At 42.5% G+C, this 25813-nt stretch overlaps 1 protein-coding gene across 4 annotated transcripts; it reads left to right on the plus strand.

The window, feature by feature from the left end:
* FBXL5 (F-box and leucine rich repeat protein 5) lies at positions 1 to 25436 on the plus strand. 4 transcript variants are annotated; one of them, XM_060279083.2, is made up of 11 exons: positions 1 to 204; positions 6154 to 6369; positions 7933 to 8028; positions 9804 to 9999; positions 10944 to 11126; positions 12517 to 12642; positions 14037 to 14185; positions 14392 to 14474; positions 15851 to 16573; positions 19886 to 20034; positions 24622 to 25436. In XM_060279083.2, exons 1-11 carry the CDS (start codon positions 121 to 123, stop codon positions 24696 to 24698), a joined length of 2082 nt encoding a protein of 693 aa, XP_060135066.2. In that variant the 5' UTR covers positions 1 to 120; the 3' UTR covers positions 24699 to 25436. The 4 variants fall into 4 exon arrangements, with proteins under 4 accessions (XP_060135066.2, XP_060135067.2, XP_088513443.1 ...); XM_060279084.2 differs by having other exon boundaries at positions 9804 to 9993; XM_088657317.1 differs by lacking the exon at positions 19886 to 20034.
* Positions 25437 to 25813: the final 377 nt, after the last annotated feature.

The following is a 25813-nucleotide window of genomic DNA, read 5'->3' on the forward strand; positions in this document are numbered from 1 at the left end:
GGTTGGAGGCGGGGCGCACGCGCAGAAGGGGCAACGTCTCTGGCCGCGGCTGGCGAGCGAGAGCGCCTGGGTCTCTCTTTCTGTCTATACGGACGTCTCTATATATATGGGGGAGAGAAGATGGCTCCCTTCCCTGAGGAGGTGGATGTTTTCACGGCCCCGCACTGGCGGATGAAGCAACTCGTCGGGCTTTACTGTGACAAGGTCTGAGGGGAGGAGGAGGGGGGTTCCGATGGGCGGGAGACGCGCCGGGCAGAGCCGGGGGGGGGAGGTCGTGCGTCCGCCCCATGTTCCCTGAGGCGCCGAGACACGCCCCTCGGCCCCCTCAGGCCTAGCTCGGCCGGCGTTCGTTTGCTGCGTGAGATGGGATGCGCGCGCATCCTCTGGGGAGCCGGAGGAGAGAGGTGCGCCTGCGCAGCTGCCACCGCCTGGCGCGCGCCGTGTTCCTCTCGGCCACCGTCGTCCGCACACTTGTTCCCCCCCCCCGTACCCCCACCGCCACATTCCTCCGCTTGCAGATTTCCCCCCTTTCTTCCCCGGTTTTTAGGCGCAGGGGGTCTTCCTTCCCGGTATTAGCGGAGACGTGACGCAGCTTCTCCGCATGTTGTTTTTTTTTTAAAAAAAAATCTCTGATGCGGCCTTTTCGCCACACGTGTGCACGCACGCACGTGTGTCCTTGGCTTAATAATCCTTTAAAAGGCAGCACCCCCGAACGAACCGCAGCCTAAGTGCATTAGCCGCCGACTTTCCCTCCGACACACCCCTCGGCCACTGCGATTCCCAGCTATGCTGCTGCATGAAAGCAGAAACTGTAGAATACATCATTGGACTTTGGATGACATGAACCATGCGTGTCGAATAGGAACAAAGAAAAGCTCGTTCAAAAATCCAAATGTTAAAAAACATAGGTTGTTGGCATCCCTCTGTCTCTGGATACAGTGGAGGAGTGCGCCTCAGGGGTTGAAGTCAAACTCTAGGCTGTAGATACATAGGCCCATGCAGAGCTTGTCTGAGGACCAGGATGGAAGTCTTGCTAGAATAAAATTATAAACACAGGCAAAAAAGCAGCTTGTTCCTGGCAGGACCCACAAGCTGGCTTAGCCCTCCGAGGCCTAGGTCAAGTGTACCCACCTTGCTGCATGAACCTGTAGAGGCTGCTATGGGAGAGACAAGTTTTGTTGCAGGTGGGGCAGATGAAGGTACCCAGTTGTGCTGCTGCAGGCGCACCATGGCATTTCTTTTCTCTGTGCTTCTCGCAGCAGTCCTTCTCCAGTCACTGCTGTGGATGAACAAGGATTCCCACATGATGAGGTTAATGTTGCCAGCCTTCATGTCACATTTGTAATGCAGAGTTGGTGTGTCAGCAGGCCCAAGTTAAAGGCAGGTTTTCTCTCCCTGTATCATTTTAGAGTGCACGTTCCTTGAAGCAGGTGTTTTTGCTTTTTAAGTTGGCAGCTTAACAAGTACCGGTAACAGAGAGCAAGGAAATGCAGAGATCACAGGGGCCCAATCCTCAGAAGATGTGCCTGCAGAGATCACAGGGGCCCAATCCTCAGAGATGTGCCGAAGATAATGTATTACTCAATGTGTTTTGGTTATTACAGCTTCCTGATGCTGATGGCGTGTTTGGGTTGACCCAATCAGTTTAGACAAAGATCAGGGGTTATGGGAGTTGTAATCCCAACAAGGTTTAAAGGCTGAAGGTTGAAGAAAGGTGGTCTAGCACACTCTGTAAAATAGGCAGTCCCACACTGAATGAGGAACATAACTGATTTACCTGGCAGCTGCACACCCCTCTTCCCTCAAAAGTTATTTGCAACTACAATTTTTGTTAGCAGTTTTTTTCCATGTAGCAATGCAGATTTTGATTATTGGGTGTGTTCGTGTGCCTTTATTTCAAGTTGCCCATAAAGAATAACTTTAAACAACATAAAGTGTAGGTTTCAGGTGGGTGCTATCAAACTGTAGGGCAGGGCAGATTCCAGGCTTGCAGGACTTAGTTTTTCACTAGATTCCTGTGGTCTACTAAGTGGGGAGAGGTACAAAATACAGGTACTTAGAATTAAATCTCAGTCCATGAGGGTTTTTTAAAAAACCAGAACTGAATTGAACTCACACACCTTCCAATACACAAATATCCATTTCCGTGTACGCCTCTTCCCCACCCTTACTTCATGTCAGTATTAGAATTGTTGCCATTGTTAATTATCTGGGAGTAAGAAAGACTTGATCTAGGGAGGTCACTCCCAGATGTACAGGTATATCCTGATCTACCTCCCCACACCCTGCCCCTGCTCTACTACAGGAAAGCCTTTGTAGAAAAGAGCAGTGCAGGGTAAACTTTATTTGCAGATAATTATTTTTTCCAGGTGGGGGGCCATTTTACTTGGCCATATGCATGTCACGTACACAGAATTTACTGTATGTGATCACATGTGTTGTGTGTTGCTATAGTACAGCTCTCAACCCCCAGAGCCCACTTGAGATGACTGAAAAATACTAAGGCACAACAAGATAGTGGTGCAGGGCAAATGGTGGCAGATGGAAGTGAGGTTTAACAAAATGAGCAGGCAATTACAGACATCATTTTCCACTGATATTTAATCCAATTTATGAATTTGGGTTTTTTTGTCACATTTCCTTGTGGCAAGAAGTTCCATAGCCCAGCTTTTCTCAGGCCAAGTACAGACATTTTGTCTGAAGGGATTGTGACTCAGCCTCTGCGTTTTGGGCAGAACTTCCTGATCCAGAAGCTTCTAGTAGAGAAGACTTTTCCTTTACATTTCCCCTTCCTATCCCCACGTGCCTTTCGGAGTATTTTTACCCATCTCCTGTGGTTTCTTCTGCTGTCTTCCCTTCACAGTCACATTGAAACATTTTCTTCAGTCATGGGTATTTCATTTTTGTTTTTATGAGAGGCAGGTGTAACAAATAGATGTAAAGCTTCACTGTAGTACAGTAATTAAATATTATGATACTGTAGTTAGAAGTTAACATGGTGTACTAATATTTACACTATTATTTTGGTACTATATGAAAAGTACCAGTGGGAAACTTGATCTAAATTGGTGGTTTAAATTTGCCTCCCCCCCTTTGGTGTTTTAAATCACCACCTTGCCCCTGCACTATTTCCTTTGTTTTCCTTTCAGTCATTTGATGGAATATGGGAGTGGAAAGAAGAGAGAAGGAGGAAGAGGAGTTCTCTGAAATTCTTAGTCTTTAATTATTACAGTAGTGCCTTTGCGGGGCTTACACAGTTATGTCAGAACATGCTACATAATCTCTGAAATAAACCTTTGACCTTAATTGTGTTGTTTGCAATTAGCAAAAGGATTTCTCTCTCTTCCTTTTCTCCCTCGCCCAATGAAGGACTCCTGGATTAGATATTTCATGCACTTTTGTACATAAACAAGGAAATGTTTGCCGTTATCAAGCTTGTAAAGGGTCTCAGTACAGGGAATGATCATTTTGTGTCTCACCAAGGCATACTCCCCCGGCCAACGTGCATGCCAGTTTCAGACCTAGAAGGTGGTGGGGTGGGTTTGCGTCTTCTCCACCAAAGCATGTGATGACCACACTTCAGAATGACCTTAACAGATTAGACAACTGGGCCAAAGCAAACAAGATGAATTTTAACAAGGAGAAATGTAAAGTACTACACTTGGGCAAAAAAAAATGAAAGGCACAAATACAGGATGGGTGACACCTGGCTTGAGAGCAGTACATGTGAAAAGGATCTAGGAGTCTTGGTAGACCACAAACTGGACATGAGTCAACAGTGTGATGCAGCAGTTAAAAACGCCAATGCAATTCTGGGCTGCATCAAGAGGAGTATAGTATCTAGATCAAGGGAAGTAATAGTACCACTGTATTCTGCTCTGGTCAGACCTCACCTGGAGTACTGTGTCTAGTTCTGGGCACCACAGTTCAAGAAGGATACTGACCAGCTGGAACGTGTCCAGAAGAGGGCAACCAAAGTGGTCAAAGGCCTGGAAACAATGCCTTATGAGGAACGGCTTAGGGAGCTGGGTATGTTTAGCCTGAAGAAGAGAAGGTTAAGGGGTGATATGATAGTCATGTTCAAAGATATAAAAGGATGTCATATAGTGGAGGGTGAAAGGTTGTTTTCTGCTGCTCCAGAGAAGCGGACACAGAGCAATGGATTCAAGCTACAACAAAGAAGATTCCACCTAAACATTAGGAAGAACTTCCTGGCAGTAAGAGCCGTACGACAGTGGAATTTGCTGCCAAGAAGTGTGGTGGAGTCTCCTTCTTTGGAGGTCTTTAAGCAGAGGCTTGACAGCCATCTGTCCAGAATGCTTTGATGGTGTTTCCTGCTTGGCAGGGGGTTGGACTGGATGGCCCTTGTGGTCTCTTCCAACTCTATGATTCTATGACCCGGAATGCAACCCCCTCACAACCCTATTCTGTAAACCTGTTCTCAATGATTTTAGCAGTGTTAGCTGAGTCCTTTGAGCTGTATACAACTCATCTCTTTGGGTTCCTTAGCTTACCTCCTACTTGCATGTTGATCAGCAGCAGCACCTCCTGCAGCTGTTGTTCAAGGTGAGCCAAGTTTTCATGCTACTCTTGTTCATCTGCACTGTAGAAGAAAAGTGTAGGAAAGATGGAAGAACACTGTTAGAGGTTAGGTTGCTTCTGAGAAGGTGTTGTCATCTAGTTCCAACAGATGCTCCTACGTCTTCTCTTTCCTGTTGCAGAAGAGAAAAGTGCCAAAGGCTTCATTCTGTAGCTATGCTGTAGTCTCAGTGGGTAGTGGCGTAATGGTTCCCTTTGGTAAAAAGTAATGTTTGTGGTGTTTGGCAGTTGCTCTTCTCATAGTGTTATTTCTATGCGCACCAAATACAAAGCTTCAAGTGATCTCATACTGTCTCCACATTGGCATTCACTTTTGTACATTTTGTAGAACTACGAAGATGGGAGGAACCAGCCCCTGGGACAGTGGGACACACCCATGGAGTGAGAAAGCACAAACTGTTCAAGATAGGTTGTGACAGCTTGCAAGCAGCAGCCGTCTTGGAAAGGGCAGCTGTGGGTGCCAATTGAGAAACAAGAGTGCTGGATACTAGTGGCAGAGTTGGCATTGATCCCTACTTCGGTGGTCCCAAGTAGGGAAGAAGTCTTTGTTGTCTGGCCAGATGTTCCTGGTCTGGTTGATGAGATTTGCCTGGATGTTGCCTCTGTGATGGTTCTGGGGCTTGTCCTTTGACTCTGGTTGGGAACACTGATACCTCAGAATAGTCCATAGTCACATATTTCTAGTTTAGAAGGATGGTTGCCAACCTTCCCTAATGTAGAAGAGCATTGTCCTGGGCTATACTCCTGAGTATTTCCTTGAACTTCTTTTTCAAGACATTTCATTTTCTGTCTGCACTGGTGGTAGCATTACAGCTTCACTGGCACATCTTAGAGAGTGAGCTGAATGTGGTATCATTCCTAAGCTAATGATTGAGTCTGTCCTGGATGTGTGGAGATGCCTAGAGAGGGAAGAAGCATCCAGCTTCAGCCCTTGTACTCTGGGATGACCTCTGTTGAGAGTCAAAGGATGCCAGAGACTGGATATCCCAAGACACTTCATCCATTGTGGAGGGTGTCTGTGACAAAATGAATTTCCAGTCCATAGCTGAGGGTCACTGATGGTTCCTTCAGCTTAGTGGGAGCAGTGTGTGTGTGTATGTATGTATGTACCGTATGTATGTATGTATGTATGTATGAATGAATTAATGTATGTATGAAAAGTCTCTGAACCTCAGCACTGAACGACAGCACAACCCTAAAAGCACTTTAATAGCTAGTACTCTTACCAGATTTGTAAGCAAAACCTTTTTTCTATAATTACAACAAAAATAATTGAAATAGAATACATTTACTACTGAAGTTAAAACTGAGGTTTTGATATATTTGCCATATGTTAAAATAACTTTAAATGACTTTTTACCTGTATTAATAATGTGTTGTCAGGTAGGTTTTGTTTTGTTCTTAATCAGAGTTAGAAACACCTGTGGTGGGGAGGGGAAACACATTTGACCAGGGAAGTGGGATGGTGTCAAATACCTTTTTAGAGGATAACATGATTTATTGAGTATTAGCCCAGAAAGAAACAGATCATTTTTTTTTGTTTCTTCCCACCAGCTTTCTAAGACCAACTTCTCCAACAACAATGACTTCCGGGCTCTCCTCCAATCCCTATATGCTACTTTTAAGGAATTCAAAATGCATGAACAAATTGAAAATGAATACATAATTGGATTACTTCAGCAACGCAGCCGGACTGTGTATAATGTACACTCAGACAACAAACTCTCAGAAATGCTTAGCCTCTTTGAGAAAGGGTTGAAAAATGTGAAGGTGAGCTTTCAGAAAGAAGAGTGTTTGGTTTCTGGGTGGCGGAATGCAAAATCACATTTCTGAGATCATGTGTGAATTTGTGCAATCTCATTTTCATTGGCGTAGTTCTGGTGCTACAAGGCTTTTTGTATATATGCTTGCTTAGAAAGAAGCCATGCTACGCGTAGTGAGGCTTATTTCTTGTGAGTGTGCTTTAGAATGTCAAACTTAGTCATAACTTTATTGACTCCTTCAGGTAGAAGGGAACTTCTCTAAATATATGGTTTACTTCTTGGGCGATGCCAGCAGCTGACACTTCCGGCAGTATGACATGCCTGAATAACACACCTTATAAAACAGGAGTCACATGGGATGTGGATGATTAAGAACATCATAGCTTTAAGATTTGATGGGTGGGGAATCTTTTTCAGTGGGAGTGCTATGTTCCATCTTGACCACCCCTCTTGGGGGTCGTATGCCATTGGCAGGGCAGGAGGGGCTAATTCTGGAGTATGTGCACCACCAGAATGCACATATAGCACACTCCTTATACATGTTTGTATGCAGATTCTTACTCTTTCTTCCCTCCACTACACTAGGGTGGAAAAATAGTTGCATGGGGTGTGTGTGTGATCTTCATAGATATTAGTTAGGAAGGGGAAGTTTAAGCCTTCCTTTCCTAGCTGTACTTTCTTTAAAGATAGCCAATTTTTCCCAAGTGGCAGTTAGCATTGAAAACAGCCCTCCATTAGCACCAGTAGAAGGCTCCCCCCAGTCTTATTCTGGCACGAGGGATTCACAGCACAAAGAGGGTAAGCACTTCCCTCCCCAGATGCAAGCCCTGCCTGATTCTTCCCTCCCAAAATTAGACTTGAAAAGCCCCCCTAGGTTTTTTTTTTTTAAAAAAAAAACCCTAAAACTTGTCCGGGAGGAGAAGGGGGTTCTGCAGACTGAATGGAGGGGCTGCATCTGGATTGCCAATTTCTAACCCCTTTAATTGTATAGGTATATCAGAGAGACCCATGAGTTTATAGGCTTCTGGCTCACTGTATGTTATCTTTACAAAGTGGCATATGTAGTTACTTTTCCATGCTTGTGACATGTCAGACGGTAATCCTTTCTAACCTTTTCATTTGTTGAATTCTACTGCTACCACTGCTAGTTTTCAATGCCTGTTAAGTACTTAAATGATATAATGAAATGCTCCCAAAATCTGGTCACCTGCAAGTTCTTTAAATTGAATCTGAAGCATCCTCTGGGGAATTATTTCAAAATCTATCTTACTGAATTTAGACATGCTGACAACAAGTGTTTACATTTGCACTAAAATAATAGCATTTTAGAAATGAAATGCTAACATATTTTATACGTTGGTCTCTGGGCATCTGTTTTAAGACATCTAAAGAAGAGGTGTGTTGTTTTTAATGGCTTAAACTTACTGTGGAAACTGACACAAAGCAATTGGTATTTCAGTATTGCTTCATATTTAATTTTAAGGATTTTAGAACTTGAACAATTTCTGACAATTGATCATGTGTTTAAAGCTACAAATGCTTAGTAATGGTATTTTTTTATCATTCTCAGAATGAATATGAACAACTAAACTATGCGAAACAGCTAAAGGAGAGGCTTGAAGCTTTTACCAGGGATTTCCTTCCTCATATGAAAGAAGAGGAGGAGGTAAGCTGTACTAGGAAATGCTTTCTGGTCATTATGTTATATTCTACCCAGTGAACGGATGGGAATTGGATGGTTACGGTAATTAAGCTTCCGAATGCCATGTGTCCAAGCAGGCTTTAGATGTGCTTTTTGAGCAGGAGGCATATTTACTTTGTGGCAAATGCTTGGAGCTTTAAGAGCAGTTTGTGGTATGGGGATTTTGCTATTCAAAGCAAATAAAAAAGGGGGGGAAGCCTCATTGTATTATCCTAAGTAACTCTTTCAATTCTGACTGTAGTAGTCAAGAACCTTTAGTCTTGGATTTGAGTGTCCTCCTCAAAAGACAAAACTGGTCTGCCAAAATTGGCAAGCTCACGTCTGCTTCTCTTCTTTTCCATTTTCTGCAAGGATATTTGGAGCACAGTGCCATCAGTATGTTGAGGACACACAGTTCTATCTCTCCATTCTGTCACTTTTTTCGGGAAAGGCTGTGAAGGTGGACCAGTGTCTGAAAGCCGTAATGGGATAGAGAGGGACTGATAAACTAAGGCAGAATTCTAATAAGATGGAGGTGTTGTGGGCCAGTAGTACCCGGGTCTAGGAATTGGATGTACAACCTGTTTTCTGTGGGGTTATACCCCACTAAATGAACAGGTTCATAGTCTGGTAGTACTCTTGGGTTCCAATTTGTCATTGGAATCTCAAATGGCTTCCATGGCTGGAAGTTCTTATGCCCTGCCTAGGTTTGTTCATCAGCTTTTCCTGAATCAGGCTAGCCTGCCTGGCCTCAGTTGTCCATGCTCTGGTGACCTCACACCTGGGCTACTGTTATGTGCTCTATGTATAGCTGCCCTTGGAGACTGCAACCAGTGCAGAATGCAGTTGTTAGGTTGGTAAGTATGACAGCCCAATGGGACCAGTACTTGGATCATTACACGACTACCATTGAGCTACCAGACCAAGTTCAAGAGTCGTTTGAGCATACAGTGCCCTAAATGGCTTGGAACCCAATTACCTAAAAGACCACCTTCCCCAGGCCATACAATCAGCAGGGGAGGCTCTGTTGGTGGTGTCACCACTGGGGGTTGCCGAGTTGACAGTGACCTGTGGCAGGGCCTTCGCAGCATTGCAGGGGGTTGGACCAAATGACCCTTGGTCTAGCTCTACAATTCTATGATTCTATGTCTCAGTTTTTATGAGTTATTGTCTGTCCAGGTGCTCATCTGCAAAATAAGCTGCAGAGCTTGGTGATATATCAATACATCGTCTGAAACTGGTTTGAAGTTCAGATTGTGATAACGACTTTGGAATTTTTGAGCTAGCAATATATTGCACACCCCCATTTGCTCCCCAGCTGCTGCCAGCAAAGCATATTTCACCCCTGGGCACCCAGTGCTCGCTCGCTCCCTCTGCAGTCCAGTTGCCGGAATTGGTAGAGGGAGCCCAAGAACCTGGTTGCCTGCCTGTCTACACCTTCGCTGGAGCAAGCAGGCTGCCTCCTTTCTCCTGGTTGCAGTTCCTGCTTGCTCCCTCCCTCCTCAGTCCAGTCACCCATCCTTATTTCAGGCATCATGAATATTGCTATATTGCGATGGTTAGCTGGTGATATTTCATGTTAAAAACCAGATATCGCCCAGCCCTACTGCAGCTAATCCTATGTATATGTTGTTTCTCATCCTTGTATGTGTGTCATATGTGTTTGATGATCTTAGACTGAGAAAGTTATATGTGGTATTTCAAAAACAAGAGCAAATTGGAATAAGTGGGTTATTCAGAAAGTGGTGTTTGTATCTTAGGTTTTCCAGCCAATGTTGATGGAATATTTTACTTATGAGGAATTGAAGGACATAAAAAAAAAAGTAATCGCACAACACTGCTCCCAGAAGGAAGCTGCAGCAGAAATACGTAGAGGTATTAGTCTCTGGAATCAAGCTGAGGAACTGCAGAAAGCTTTTAAATATTCTGTGGATGAAAAAGCAGATCAAGGTGAAGGTAACCTTTTATTTGTAGCAATCTTCTGAATTTCTCAGCTGGTTTTCTAGAAAATAATGTCAGATAACTCCACTGCACTTAAAATTATGTTCTTGCAACTTGTAGAGCTTTTGATATAGGTTGCAGTTACTTTTGGTCTCTTCAGTGATCTTGTCTCTGTTATACTCAACTCGGGTCTGGTCAGTCTTACTCATTTAAACATTTTTCATATCCTAGACTGCACATTTTCACCCCAGACTAGCTTTCATTTTCTGATTGAAGGTAGTGCCTAATAATAATAATAATAATAATAATGCTGCAGAGTAGAGTCCTGTAGGAAAATATCTTGGTTGCCAAAACAAGTAGCAGCAGTGCTTCGATGAGCTTTCTTGAAAATAGCAGCATTTATTTCCAAGTACATTTTTACTTTGTGGTATAGAGATTAATAAGGAACACTTGCAGGATGGTAAGAAAAGGTTGGAAAATATTCTAAAATGGGTTGGTTTTGTTTTTATTTTGAATTATGTATATTGTGGTTTAATATTCTGATTTTATCCTGTGAACCGCCCTGAGACCTGCAGGTATAGGGCTGTATATAAATTTAATAAAATAATAAAAATAAATAAAAACACAATGATTTTGTCCTGCATGCTTCTTTGTTTTTGGATGAAGTGGCTAATATTTTTCACTAGTTCTACTTGTTTAATTGCTTAATGTTTGTGCAATTTAGTAGCAGTTGAGTTTGGGGTAGTATTTATGTTTCTCATTCTTTTGGAAAAGGATGTCAACAACCAGTCCTTTGGCTCTGAGAGAGAGATGTAAAAGTTGATGGCTCCCCATTTATACATGCTGTCAGCTGCTTTTCTGCCACAGCTTCAGTGATTATTTTTTATTGTTGCATTCTAAACAGAATAATACTCTTCAAGCCACTGCCAAAATACTGAATGTATTCCCATATATTTCAGAAACTGAAGAAACAGGGCAAACCACCAATATTGTTGATCTTCCTTCTGAGGTTGTGCTGACTATTTTTAGTTACCTTAGCCCTCAGGAGTTGTGTCGATGCAGTCAAGTAAATAGCAAATGGTCTCAGTTGGCTAAAACTGGATCTCTTTGGAAACATCTTTACCCTGTGCACTGGGCCAGAGGTAAGTGGCTGAAATTACCACCTCTTTAGAAGCTTAGATTACCATCTATGTGTAAAAGAAAAGGAAGGTATATAATTTCTGAGATCAAGAATTGTAAACGCAAACTACTCTATTTTTATGGCATATCTATATTCTTTGGCTAGTGGGGAGTGCCCAGTGCTCCCCAGAAATTTGAAGACCCCCCCCCCATGTGATTTTTAAATGGCTAGTGTAATTTGTGAGTTTTGGGGCTGTACACACACTGGAACATACCTCATGGCATCTAATGACATTCAAATATAGGTGAAAACCACCTCTTTTGTAGCAGTCACACCAAATTAAGTGAAGTGACACCAATGTCACATTTTGGTGTATCATCTTGAGTCAAAATGGCATCCATTTTCCAAGCATAGATAAGACTGTTGCCTTTATCTTGGGAACCCGTTGCCGAGGTGAGCAACATTATCTCAGGAGGCATCCAAATCAGTACAGTTGCAACCTGCCATGTCAACTGAGGGGACAGTATATTCTGAGTCATCCCAATCAGCAGTTTAGACCCTCACTGCCCTGGAGTCCCATACAATGGCCAGCTCCCAGTGTAACTTGTGAATAGCCCTACATTGACCAGTTACTGCTGATATACTACATTCAAGATAGACAGAATTCATTAGGTTCAGTCTTAGTTATTTTAAATCACCAAGTTAAAACTGGGCTTAGAATTATTTATCTTGTATCTAACATATTTAGGGTGGCTAACCTGTGGCCCTCCGGCAGATATTGTAGTTTCCTTCTCAAATAGGTTTTATCATAAACAATTGCCAATGCAGTAAGGAGTGCAGTAAAGAGATTAAAGTGTTTCAGTGCTCATTTCTTTCCAAAATACAGTCTTACCTTGGAAGTCAAACAGAATCCATTGTTTGACTTCCAAAATGTTTGGAAACCAAAGAGTGGCTTCTGATTGTCTGCAGAAGGCTCCTGCAGCCAATTGGAAGCCCCGTCAGATGTTCGGCTTCCAAAAGAACGTTCACAAACCAGAACAGTCACTTCCGGGTTTGCGGCGTTCAGGAACCAAAACATTTGGGAACTAAGCTATTCCAAAACCAAGGTACGACTGTAGATTTGATCTTGAACAACTGCAATTGCAGTAATAAAGAGTCCACTTTAAAGGGAAATTAAAGAAAAATTGAGAATTTTTAATTTTAATTTTCCTTATTCTACTTGTTAATTCAGTGTAATTCTATTACAATTAATTTTGACACCTTGATGACTAAGCTCTAGCAATAGACATCTGATTACGGGAACGACATCTGAGTACTGAACCGCTGGTATGTTCTGAAAAGGGAGGATACAAATTTTACATGTGCTACTTTCACATGCATGATCTTTGTATGTGTTCTTGTTGGCTACTTAGGAGACTGGTCCAGTGGCCCACCAGGTGATCTTGATACAGATCCTGATGAAGAATGGGTAAAAAACAGAAAAGATGAAAGCCGTGCTTTTCAGGAATGGGATGAAGATGCTGATATAGACGAGTCTGGTAAGTTAAGGGGTGAACTGTATATCTTCCCTTTACAGTTTTGTCTTGGGTGGTCTAGAGCAGTGGTTTTCAACCAGTGTGCTATGGAACCCTGGGGGTGCCTTGAATGATGGTTAGAGGTGCCGTGGGCAACACTGGCCTCTGTCCCTCTTTTCTTCCCTCTGTCCTCTGATGCCCTCTTGTGTCCTTGCCTCCCAAAGGATTGCACAGCTGTTTGTTGCAGCAGCCCTGGCCACAAGCTCCTCTGTGGGACTCCCAAGAGGGGAGTCCTCCCAGAGGACTCCCAAGAGGGGAGAGGAGGCTAAGGGAACACTCCACAAGGGAGGGTGTTCGAAAAAGGGTGAGAGGCTGCCAGTTCTGCAGGGAAGGGGTGACATAAGTGGGCTCCTGAGCCTCACAGGGGTGCTGCAGAAAGAATGTAGTTGGTCAAGGGAGCCGTGGACCCAAAAAGCTTGAAAACCTCTCATCTAAAGCAGGCATCCCCAAACTTCGGCCCTCCAGATGTTTTGGACTACAGTTCCCATCTTCCCCAACCACTGGTCCTGTTAGCTAGGGATCATGGGAGTTGTAGACCAAAACATCTGGAGGGCCACAGTTTGGGGATGCCTGATCTAGAGTATTATACTTGGCAAGGACACTATGAGATCATGGCTTGTTTTTGTAAAGGAATAGGTCTCTTTGAGGGATGTAGACACTAGTGAGCAAAAAAGCAACTTGCCAATAGCAGGACACTTGGGGATATTCTTGAGAAAAACTGGTTTCCCCTCATTTTTGTGTTGATCAGCACTCTGCCCCTTCCTTCACTAAGTGCCTTTTCAGTTGTGAAGAATGAGACCTTTTTATTTGCCCCAACATTCCATCTGAACTGCTTTTGGCTTTGATGATATTTATTAGTACTGCTGGTCTTTTGGACTGATGTTTAGAGTTAAGTAAGCATACTTGTACATTTGTACATTTATATAATCTTGATTGACATATTTCTCTTAAAGTCAGTGCGCCTTTTCTGTCAGTTGAGTTGTGTGACACTTTCGTTAGAACTACCATGCCCATCAAATTTAAGGCATAGTTTCCTTGCTGTTTTGGGGAAAGCTTGGTTTGCAGAAAACTACCTCAGTGTCAGATTGTGACCGTCGACACCGTAGATAACTAACTTTCATTACTCTGAAGGCTGACCTCTTGTGGTGGTTGGCAAAACATGCAGGGAGATGCTCTGCATCTGCAATTTGTCCTTTTGACTAAAGTACTTATGCTGCAGCTTTTATTATACTAATTAGCTGCCCTTTCATTGGCACAGACAGCATTTGATATATAGATGTTTTTAAAATTAATATATTTGCATACTTTGTATATATGTCCATTTTTTATTCTTAAATTTGTCTTTTGATCCCTTTTAGAAGAAAATGCAGAAGAATCCTTGGCTATCAGCATTATTCAAAAAGAAAAGGACTTTCTTCAGGGCTTAATTCATAACGTTCTCCCACGTGCAGGCACCTCAGTGAAAACAATTGTGCTGGCATACAGCTCTGCCATATCTAACAAAATGGTACAGTATACATAGTGAATACATCTGGGGAATCTGTAAAGAATAATAAGGGTGGTTAAGTGGGTGTTTTTCAATAAAATAATTTGTGTTGCTTTTCTGCCTGCTCTGTATTCAAGGTGGATTAACAGTATAAAGACAGCAATATAATCTCTGACATAATTTTTATTGCAACCATAAACTGATACTCCATTTTCTTTTAAACCTAGGTCAGACAGATCTTAGAACTCTGTCCTAACTTGGAACATCTTGATCTCACTCAAACTGATATTTCTGATTCTGCATTTGAAAGGTTGGTAATCCTTTGGGTGGTTGCTTACTTTGCCATTGGTAAACTGCCAACAGTATAGTAATTACTAGAGCCTTGATATGTGAACTGTTTTTGGCAGGGAGAAATGTTGGTTTTGGAAGTTGTTATGTATCATACTATCTAGTCTAACCCCCGGCAATGCAGGAATCTCAACTTGAAGCACCACTGCCAGATGATCATCTAACATCTGCTTTAAAATCTCCAATAAAGGAGAGTGCATAATCTCCCGAGGGAGTTGATTCCACTGTCAAACAGCTCTTAATATCAGAAAGTTTTTCCTGATGTTGAATCAGAATCTGTTTTCTTGTAACTTGAAGCCATTGGTTCGGATCCTATCCTCCAGAGCAGGAGAAAGCAAACTAGTTCCCTCTTCCATGTGACAGCCCTTGAGATATTTGAAGATGGCTATCATATCTCCTCTCAGGCTTCTTATCCAGGCTAAACATTCCCAACTCCCTCAACTGTTCCACCTAAGGCTTGGCTTCCAGATCCTTGATCTTCTTGGTCACCCTCCTCTGTACATATCCCATTCGTCAATTTTCCTCTTAATCCAGAACTGGACACAATACTTTAATCTTCCTTTCTTGTGCATGAAAGGAGGGGGAAGGGTTGGAGAGAGCATTATACAGCCTTGTGTTCATACCCTTTGACCTGTTCTACAATGCAGCAGTCGGATAATTTAAAGCAAAGGTGGAGAACGTTTGCCCCTCCAAGTATTGTTGGACCTAAATCTTATTGCTCTTGGCTAGCATACCCAATGGCAAGGAATGATCATGGGAGTTGTAGTTCAGCAACATCTGGAAGGTCACCTGAACTATGTTGAGGTACAATAGTAGGGGAAGGTGATGAATGTCGTAGAATCTATGAATTGCACTTCCTGACTCCTGTCATACATTGCAAGGGAGAGTTGCCATGTTTCTCCGAAAATAAGACACTGTCTTATATTTATTTTTCCTCAAAAAACAACAACACTATGGCTTATTTTCAGGGGATGTCTTAATTTTTTCTCTTCCTCCTGCTGCAGCCAGCATTGCTGCTGTGCCTATCACTATGTCTTATTTTCGGGGTATGGCTTATATTCCTTGAATGCTTAAAAATCCTGCTACGGCTTATTTTATGACTACGTCTTAAAATAGGGGAAACAGGGTCTATGCCCTTTTCAGAAGGGAAAAGCTAGTTTGTCGGGTATGCATGGCATGGTTGCTATTAATCCTTAATTGATTTCTTTTAGTATTATATGCATTTACGGTTGAACATTCTTTGATCCGAATATGAATACTTTATTTGCAATAGCTTGAATATGCTGGTTGGGACAATAATGAAATATTGGTTAACAAATATGTTAATATTTGTTTCAGTTGGTCTTGGGTTGGTTGCTGCCAGAATCTCCGGCATCTTGATCTCTCTGGATGTGAGAGAATCACAGATGTGGCTGTAAAAAAGATTTCCAGGGCCTTGGGAATTTTGTCACCCAATGAAGCAGGATCTCCGAAAAGTTGTCAAAACAGGAATGGAAAAACTGTGTGGAAAAGCAAAGACATTGCCATGCAGGCCAGCAAAAAGAACTGTAGTTTGCATGATATTGCAAATGAAAATTTGATTAAAGGAGAAGGAAATGAAAGCCATTGGATTGCACCTGTCAGATCAGAGAGCTTTAACTCTGCCTATATCTGGATGTTAGATGCAGAAGATCTGGCAGATATTGAAGATGCTGCTGAGTGGAAACACAGAAATATTGAAGGAGTTTGTGTGATAGAACCTTCATCAAATTGTTGTTCTGCATCATGCAGCAGCAAAGACATTTTTGGACTAAGGACTAGTATTTGCTGGCAGCAGCACTGTGCTCCTACTGCCTTGACCTACTGCGGTCACTCTTTCTGTTGTGCTGGGACAGCTTTAAGAACTATTCAGGCACTCCCAGGATCCTCTGCACTATCTAAACATGCACCAAGGACTAGTAAACAGTCAGAGGAGAAAGACTTTGCATACTTCAGGAGTGCAAAATCAGACCATGAGACAGCGCGAGTTCTTCAGTTCCTCAGTCTGTCAGGATGTTACCAGATAACAGACCACGGTCTCAGGTATGTAGCCTCTTTGAAACCCCTGCCAGAATCCATTAATGCCATTCAAAAAACAACAACACATAATCATATTGTTATCTCATCATTACTTAGCCACTGAACCTGGTGGTAATGCATTGACGATTGGAGGTGGAGAAGTGCTTTGCCCAAATCAGATACAGTATGATTATTCCTCTCCTCTCTGCCTTTGAGTTCACATTCCTCTTTCTGAATTTTTCTTTCTCTTAGATGACAATCCTCTGTAAAGTTTTCTCTTCCAAAATCCGGGGAGGAGGGGAGCTTTAATTTCTAAAACACCCCCAACCCTACACTTTGCCCCCTTCTGGTGTCTCCTTGCTCCCCCCCTCTCCTTTAGGTATATCTGAAGACAATAAAAGAAAACATGTTTGTCATCGGGAAGAAAGCTTCCTACTAAACACTGGGTGCTAATTCAGCCATCACAAGCGAGCGAGCTCAGCTGGGTTGCTGAATAGTTCTCTCTCTGAGTGGAGAGTGTTCATCTCTGCCTGGATCTGGGCATTATCCTGCTGCTGCTTTGTGCTCCCACTGGAGTACCCATGGCTACCATCTTCTAAAATACATGAAACCACTTTCTGGCTTGGAAATTGAAATAGCCCTTGGGATGGATGTGTGCGTCAACATTCACCAGACATTACAAGTTAGAACTACACACTGAAGCAGCCTTCAATAGAAAGGTTTTCTAGAACAGGGGTCAGCAACCTTTTTCAGCCGGGGGCCGGTCCATCGTCCCTCAAACCATGTGGTGGGCTGGGCTATGTCTTTTTGGGGGGGAAAGGAATGAATTCCTGTGCCCCAGAAATAACCCAGAGATGCATTTTAAATAATTGTACCGTATTTTATGGACCGTAACACTTTTTAGAGGAGGAAAACAAGAAGAAAAAGTAGAAATCTGTCTTGCAGTCTGATCCTGTGTACATTTTCTAGAATGCTTCAGAGAAGTAAATTAAACACTTCCATGAAAGTGTGTATGGGATTGATTCTATTTTTAAGGCAATTTTTTTTTGAGGAGGTAGAACATACACTATATAAGGAGGGAACCAACATGAATGTTAACACCGAAAAAACATTAATTCAGATTGTAAACAATTCAATACTGTTACCACTACATGCTAAATTACGGTATGTGTCATTTGTTGCTTTCATAGGGCTATTTCCTTCACTGGCTTTTTCGGGGGTTTTTGTAACAGAAAGCATAGAGATTTTTCACAGTTGTCTGCTCTGATAAACAACTACCGGTATTTTGAAATCCTCCCATAGACCCTAAAGAAAAACAAATATTACTTGCAATTACTTGCAAATACTTTCCAACCCAACCATGTCACCGAAGTTGATTGCAATTCAACTCTGACTCTGTACTTCAAGAAAGTTAAGCAAGGCATGGGGCGTGGGAGATGTGGGGAATATAATTGGATGCAATAGGTAGGCAGAAAATAGCGCTTATTTATATTGGAGCACCTGTGCTTCTTTCCCCCAGCTATACACACACACTGTCCCCCCGTCCCCCCCCCCCCAGACACTCACCCACCCACTTTAACTGACCTTTTGTGTTTTGTCAGAATGAGAAAAGTTCCCTTGCCCCAGGGGTAATTAGTGTCCTTGGAATTAAATAAGCAATAAGCTAATACTTAGACACCTCTGGCACAGGTTTGTGTATTGAATAATTGATTCAAAGGGGGGGAGGGGGGTTGCTAATCAGATCTGAGCATAATGAATTGATTTAATTAACAGGGGAATCTGAGGGCCCCTGGGAAATGTGTGCATTTATTCAGCAGCAGCAGAGAGTGCAGGCACATACCGTAGGTTGAGAGAAAGAGCAGCAAGCAAACGCATCTGCTTCAGCGATAGGCTCACATCTTTCCAGCCTCTCCTCCGCCCCCCCCCAGCCGCCGCTCCTCTTTTGAATACAATGGTACCTCGCTAGACGAACGCCTCACGGCATGAAAAAAATCGCAAGACTAAGCAGGGCGCTGCGAGGAGGAGAAAGTCAGACTGAGCCTCCGGGGAGCCCGCCCGCCTCGCGCTTCTGCCACTGCCATCACCCGGCTTCCGCAGGGACATGGCGATTGGCAATTGGCGCCACCACACTGAAATGGCCGCCGACAGCCGAGCAGCAGCCGGATCCCCGCTCACTCTCACCTTAAGCCGCCTGCCTGCGAACGGGAGAGGCCAACCAGACACAGCCTGCCTGCCTGCCTGCGCGCGAACGGGCTGTCTGTCTGGTTGGGCGCGAGGGTCCGGCTGCTGGGGAAGGAGGGAGGGAGCCTCTCCCTGGCCCTGCTCCTGCTTCCTCCTCCCCAGAGCCTTAAACTTCCGGAGCGGCCGTGGCGCTTGGGGGCAATGTGGCTGCTGTGGCTGCTCCTGGGCTCGGCGGGCGAGTCGGGGTTTGTGAGCGCTGGATTGTGCCTTAAGCTGCTTTGCTATGGCGCCATTTCATTGAAAGGAGAGCTCTTTTTTTTGCCCATAGGAACACATTAATTAAATTTCAAAGCATTCCTATGGGAAACTGCACTTCCCAAGACGAAATTTGCGCAATACGAAATGACTCGAACGAATTAATTTCGTCTTGTGAGGTACCACTGTATAATTTTAGATTTAGAGTGAAATCAAGAGAAAAGCACTTCAGAAGCTCGTCCACTTAGAGTATGTGCAAGAGCTAACTTGAGAAGGGAGCATTGGTTCATTTACCTTGAATAAACTTTCTAGATTGGCATAGGAAGACATCCGCTGCCTGACCCCTGTCTCTTAATAACTGCTGTCTACTCTCACGCACTTCAAGCCTCATCAAGTTGTCTTGATGCCAGGTTACTCCTTTTTTCTTATTACCATGGTCAATTTCTTCTGTGATCTAACTCTGATTTGTTTGCTTATTTACCCATCACTACTATGGAATCTCTGCTTTCCTCTAAGTTTAGTTACAGACAAAAGTCAAACGGGATCCTATATGACTGTAGTACCCCTACTTAATTGCCCACCTCTTTCCTTGCATTTCATCCACTGTATTATCTATAGTAGGGCTGGGTGAGCACAGGTGTCTAATTCTAAGAAAGTTTGGTTTAAGTCTGAACAAACCAACAAATAGTGGCAGTCTTGAATTCACTTTGCATCAAACAGGGTAGTGTTTAATGAACTTTATGGCTGCTATAATGAAGGTCAAGGAAAGAAATGCTCAAATATCAAAAGTCCTGAGGGGTTCAAATTGTCAAATTATCATCTTGTTAAACAAGCAGAATTCTCCTGCTGCCTGTTTGGTTCCTGGCATGGTCTTGATGTGCCTTTATTTTCCATTCCTAGGATGCTGACTCTGGGAGGTGGGCTCCCTCATCTAGAACACCTCAATCTCTCCGGTTGTCTGACTGTAACCGGTGCAGGCCTGCAGGATTTGGTGTCTGTATGCCCTTCTCTGAATCATGAACACTTTTACTACTGTGATAACATTAACGGTAATGTCTTTTGAATAAAGTACCTTTTAAAAGCATTTATATTTAACCCCTGGAATCTTCAGAATTTGAAGCCACTTCCTTTCTGTTGTGGCAGGTTCTCTGAGTTATGTTAGCCTTTCATTGTTAAAAGTTTAATGTTGCTATGAAGGCATAGATTTAAATATTACACGTTCTTCTATACTGCCCATTGTACCGTGATACCTGACGAGAGCTAATTTTGCCGTTATTGAGGAAATTATCTTGCGGTTCAGAGGAAACTTATGTTAAATACCCTCTTGCCGATGAAGATTTGGTTATCATCAGGCCTGTTGCGAAATTCTGTTTTATAGCAGTCAGGACAAGACAGGCAGTGGTGAGTGTGATGGCTGCCGAATGAGTACTGATTATGATCTCTGGAATACAGATTTTAGCTGAAGGAGTTTTATTTTAATGTAAATAAGTTTATATGGAATTCTTAATTACATCTGCTTCTTTATGCAGTTGTGGCATATGTTGCTGTTGTTAACTTTGCTGTCTGGTTTTTGACCGCAATAAATATTGATTGATTGATTGATTGATTGATACCATGCTAAACATAGAACAGGGAAGCATACTTGTGTTGGATCATTTAAAATCCCATTTCAGTTAAGTAACTGGGTCCACCTCTTGATAGCTCTCATTTTGGTATAAGGAGATTACATTAGGATTGGAAAAAGTTTGAATCAGTTGAAAGAATAATGTTAATATGGAGTGTTGTGTATCTGGAGCAGTGTTCAAAACTTCCATTGTTCTAAGTGCATTTTGTGGCAGGGAATTTCATTAGTGTGAGCAGTTTCTGAGCTCTGGGCACAGTACTGCACCTAAGGTTTCAGATTAAAATTGCAGAGTGGAAGGCAAGGAGGACCTTTTTCTGCCTCCCCACTTCCAGCTACTCTCTGAAGACTGGAGAAGAGACCCTCTTAAGAATATTAGGGGGGTGGGCAGGGGAAGGACTAGAGCATGTGAAAAATGAACATAGTATTTCAGCTGCAGTTCATTCATTTTCAGCTTTGGATTCTTGTTATAGAAAAGCACACCTAGAGATTCTGTTGTTGCGCCCATAACTTGGATGAAAGTGCCATTTAGCTCCTAGCTTTCATATCTCAGTTTCTAACACTGATCTTGAGCTCTTGAAAATGGATTGATTCCGTTTAACATTGGCTGCTAACTTCCTAACTATTGAAATGCTTTTGTTTTAATGACAAAAGTGATGGTAGTGTACAAGGCTGAAATCCTATTAAGCCTAGCCTAGACCTCCGTGTTCTGTGGGAATCTTGTTGGCACAGGTACTTTGACTGGTTTGTTTCACAGAAGAGGAGCTGTGATACTGGATTAGTTATTGACATGATACAACTCTCAAGCTAGTAGACCACAACATAATTTTCCCCTCCCAAGTCTACCTCAGATAATATTATTGGAACAAACTCTGTGCCATTTAGCTCCTAGCTTTCATATCTCAGTTTCTAACACTGATCTTGAGCTCTTGAAAATGGATTGATTCCGTTTAACATTGGCTGCTAACTTCCTAACTAATGAAATGCTTTTGTTTTAATGACAAAAGTGATGGTAGTGTACAAGGCTGAAATCCTATTAAGCCTAGCCTAGACCTCCGTGTTCTGTGGGAATCTTGTTGGCACAGGTACTTTGACTGGTTTGTTTCACAGAAGAGGAGCTGTGATACTGGATTAGTTATTGACATGATACAACTCTCAAGCTAGTAGACCACAACATAATTTTCCCCTCCCAAGTCTACCTCAGATAATATTATTGGAACAAACTCTGAAGACATCCAATTACTTCTGAACGTTTCACAAGTCTGTATCCATATCTCTTCCAGTAGAATCATAGAATCATTAAAATTAAAGACCTCAAAAGAAGGAGACTCCACCACACTCCTTGGTAGCAAATTCCACTGTTGAACAGCTCTTACTGTCAGGAAGTTCTTCCTAATGTTTAGGTGGAATCTTCTTTCTTGTAGCTTGAATCCATTGCTCCGTGTCCGCTTCTCTGGAGCAGCAGAAAACAACCTTTCTCCCTCCTCTATATGACATCCTTTTATATATTTGAACATGGCTATCATATCGCCCCTTAACCTTCTCTTCTCCAGGCTAAACATGCCCAGCTCCCTAAGCTGTTCCTCATAAGGCATTGTTTCCAGGCCTTTGACCACTTTGGTTGCCCTCCTGTGGACACGTTCCAGCTTGTCAATATCCTTCTTGAACTGTGGTGCCCAGAACTGGAAACAGTACTCCAGGTGAGGTCTGACCTGAGCAGAATACAGTGGTACTATTACTTCCCTTGATCCAGATGCTATACTCCTATTGATGCAGCCCAGAATCGCATTGGCTTTTTTAGCTGCTGCATCACACTGTTGACTCATGTCAAGTTGGTGGTCTACCAAGACTCCTAGATCCTTTTCACATGTACTGCTCTCAAGCCAGGTGTCACCCATCCTGTATTTGTGGGGGTTTCATTTTTTATTTTTTATTTGCCCAAGTGTAGTTGCTCAGGATGCCCTCAAGCCCATCATCCAAGTCATTGATAAAGATGATGAATAAGACTGGGCCCAAGACAGAACCCTGTGGCACCCCACTAGTCACTTCTCTCCAGGATGAAGAGGAGCCATTGATGAGCACCCTTTGGGTTCGGTCAGTCAACCAGTTACAAATCCACTGAATGGTAGCATTGTCTAGCCCGCATTTTGCCAGCTTCTTTACAGGAATATCATGGGGCACCTTGTCAAAGGCCTTGCTGAAATCAAGATAGGCTATATCCACAGCATTCCCTTCATCTACCAGGCTTGTAATTCTGTCAAAAAATGAGATCAGATTAGTCTGACATGACCTATTTTTCAGAAACCTGTGCTGATTTTTAGTGATCACAGCGTTCCTTTCTAGGTGCTCACAGACTGTTTGCTTAATGATCTGCTCTAGAATCTTTCCTGGTATTGATGTCAGGCTGACTGGGCGGTAATTGTTTGGGTCCCCTCTTTCCCCCCTTTTGAAAATAGGGACAACATTTGCCCTCCTCCAGTCTGCTGGGACTTCACCTGTTCTCCAGGAATTCTCAAAGATTACTGCCAGTGGTTCTGAAATCACCTCTTCCAGTTCTTTTAATACTCTTGGGTGTAGTTCATCTGGCCCTGGAGACTTGAATACATCTAAACTAGCCAAGTATTCTTGTACTACCTCCTTACTTGTTCGGGGCTGTGTTTCCCCTGCTGAATGATCGGCTCCATTTTCTTCAGGTCAGGCATTGTTTTCTTTTTTGCAGAAGACTGAGGCAAAGAAGGCATTGAGGAGTTCTGCCCTTTCTCTGTCCCCTGTTCGCATTTCACCATCTTCTCCTCTAAGTGACCCCACTGTTTCCTTGTTCTTCCTTTTGGAGTAGTGTTGGCTTTGTGCTCCTCTTTGAAGTTTCTCACAATATGAGAGTTCTCTTTTTAAAAATAGTTTTTCCTTAGTGAACAGTGGATGCATGGATGGTTTTGTCTTAAGGTAGCTATTGGAATTAATGAATAAAAGGAGTTTGGGCCACTTGAAATTAGTCAATTTTCAGTAACAACAACAACAAATCCTCATTGCACAGTTTATTACCCCCCAAAACATGCTGTTTGGCTGTTTCAGGAAAATAAGACTAACTTGTCCAAACTGGCTCAGTTGGAAACATCCTGGGGTGTATCTGCTATTGAGAGTGGCTTGCCCAGATTTTGTTTTATTCTGTTCCTCTTGCATGCTACAACAGCGCATTTTGCCTTGCCAACAACCTAAAAGTCTCATTTAACGTGTGTAAGTGACCAAATGTCAGCCACTGAAAAATCTTTCACCTTGGCTAAAGCTTGAATTAACTGTAACTATTTTGCTGGCATCATCTTTAAAAGTAGATTGTGAAGAACTGCTATAATGGATAGCTCTTAACATAATATCCTTCTCAAAATGTAAGTACTGGATGGTTTCACCTGTAGGGCACCTGTTTTTAAATGCATATGTGGCTTTTGCCAATGATGCAGTAATTTCACTATTTATTAAAATTACTTGCAAATGAAGGTAAGTGATGGTTGCTAAAACTTGGTAAAACTTTGGTATGGGACTTAAATATATATATATAATCTTGATCCAGAACTGGCAACCTTCTACTCATCAGGGTATACATTTGGGAAACAGATTATCTATTCTGGAGGGTTTAAAAAAAGTTAGGTGCTTTATCATTTCTTCCAAGTAAAATAGGTAGCTCATACAGGAGCTAAGTTTGTTAAGCCCAAGGAAGCTAACCTGGACCCTCCAGATGCTGCTGGACTCCAACACTTATCACCCCCAGCCAAGGATGATGGGTTTTCTAGTCTAGCACCTGGAAGGCCACAGTGTTGCTGTGAAGTCTGTTGGGCAAATAATATGCTATATATTTAAATGTGGTATAAATCAGTTGTATACCAGTAAGATATTACAAATGCAACGTGAGACTTTTAATGAATATGAAATATCCCTTGATGAAAAAGCCGAAGAATGGCTACTGCACAAGATGAAGACCATCCCCTTTTCTTCCTTTCACATTTGTTCTGTCTTTACACAGGTCCTCACGCCGAAACCGCCAGTGGATGCCAGAACTTGCAGTGTGGTTTCAGAGCCTGCTGCCGCTCTGGTGAATGACCTGACTACTTTCCTTTTCAGTCTACTTTATTAGCTCAGCAGGCTTCCTTTCATGCACTTTACTTACAGTCCGCATCTTGTGTTAACAGTTCCCTTCTGAAGTGCAAATTGTAGGTCCTTTCTGCCCCATAATTCAGAATCTTATAAGCAAACTATGTAGTGTCACACCATTCTCACAATGTTTCACTCTGATTTCAGAAGGTGAGAGGTTTAATTCTTTGTGCCGTGAAACTTATTCAGATTGTTTTTGACACTTTTCCCCTAATGTTTGGCACTTACTATTTTTATTTTGTGTTTTGTGCTAAACCCTTAAGATTATTATTTTTTAAGCTCATGCTTCAATATAAATATTAAATACATCTGGATAACAATATATATTGTTCAGTAGTGATTTCTCCCATAACTTCTGATCCCAGAATTGTCTTACTGCAGAGTTGCAGATACTTTGTCTTAGCACTGACTTCATATGTTATAAGCTTAAAGAACAGTAAATGAAACATTCCCATCAGCATCTGAGTTTGTTAGAGTCTGGATAAGTTAGCAAGCCAATGACTGTTTGCCACATCTTTCTGTGGGCTTCACAAAGTATTTGCTTAACTGTAGTTGCATAGCAACCAGGACCCCCTGTATTGTCTATAGAAATTCATTAAAGATGCTGAATTCTGAAAGGGACTTTCCAAGAAGTGATTTCTCTGCTGTAAGAGCAACTGAAATAAATAAATTTTCAGCTTTAAGGAACTTGCTGGTGGTAATCTGCTCATTTGAACGGAGGGGAAGTTCAGTTGCATTGCAAAATAACAACATTGTTCCAGCAACTTGAAAGTTAAACTTTTTAATGCAGTCTGGCCACAACTTACACGTGTTTAACATGTGAATTTCAACTTAACACAGTTGAAGGTTGGTTGAAATCACATAAATGCCTGGAAGAAGACAGCTTAAAAGTTCTTTTAGCGCAGAGTTTTTTAGGTGCAGAAAGTTTTTAAGCTCTCTGCATTGCTTATCAGGCTCTGCAGTGCTCTCACAAGAGCATCCCAGGAGAAGAGCAAAACCAGTGTTTGTGGCCAAACAAAGTTCTCCCCTGCATTTTTTGGGCCTACTCAGTGCACGGCTCTGGA

This window comes from Zootoca vivipara, chromosome Z1 (assembly GCF_965207765.1).
Source record: "Zootoca vivipara chromosome Z1, rZooViv2.hap1.1, whole genome shotgun sequence".
Lineage (NCBI taxonomy): Eukaryota > Metazoa > Chordata > Lepidosauria > Squamata > Lacertidae > Zootoca > Zootoca vivipara.

Bases quoted from the DNA above. Each gene is read 5' to 3' on its own strand.
- FBXL5 (XM_060279083.2), top strand. From the start codon at position 121: ATGGCTCCCTTCCCTGAGGAGGTGGATGTTTTCACGGCCCCGCACTGG. The intron at 10,000-10,943 runs GTAACCTTTTAT...CATATATTTCAG, and splicing joins AAAAGCAGATCAAGGTGAAG to AAACTGAAGAAACAGGGCAA. The intron at 11,127-12,516 runs GTAAGTGGCTGA...TTGGCTACTTAG, and splicing joins CCCTGTGCACTGGGCCAGAG to GAGACTGGTCCAGTGGCCCA.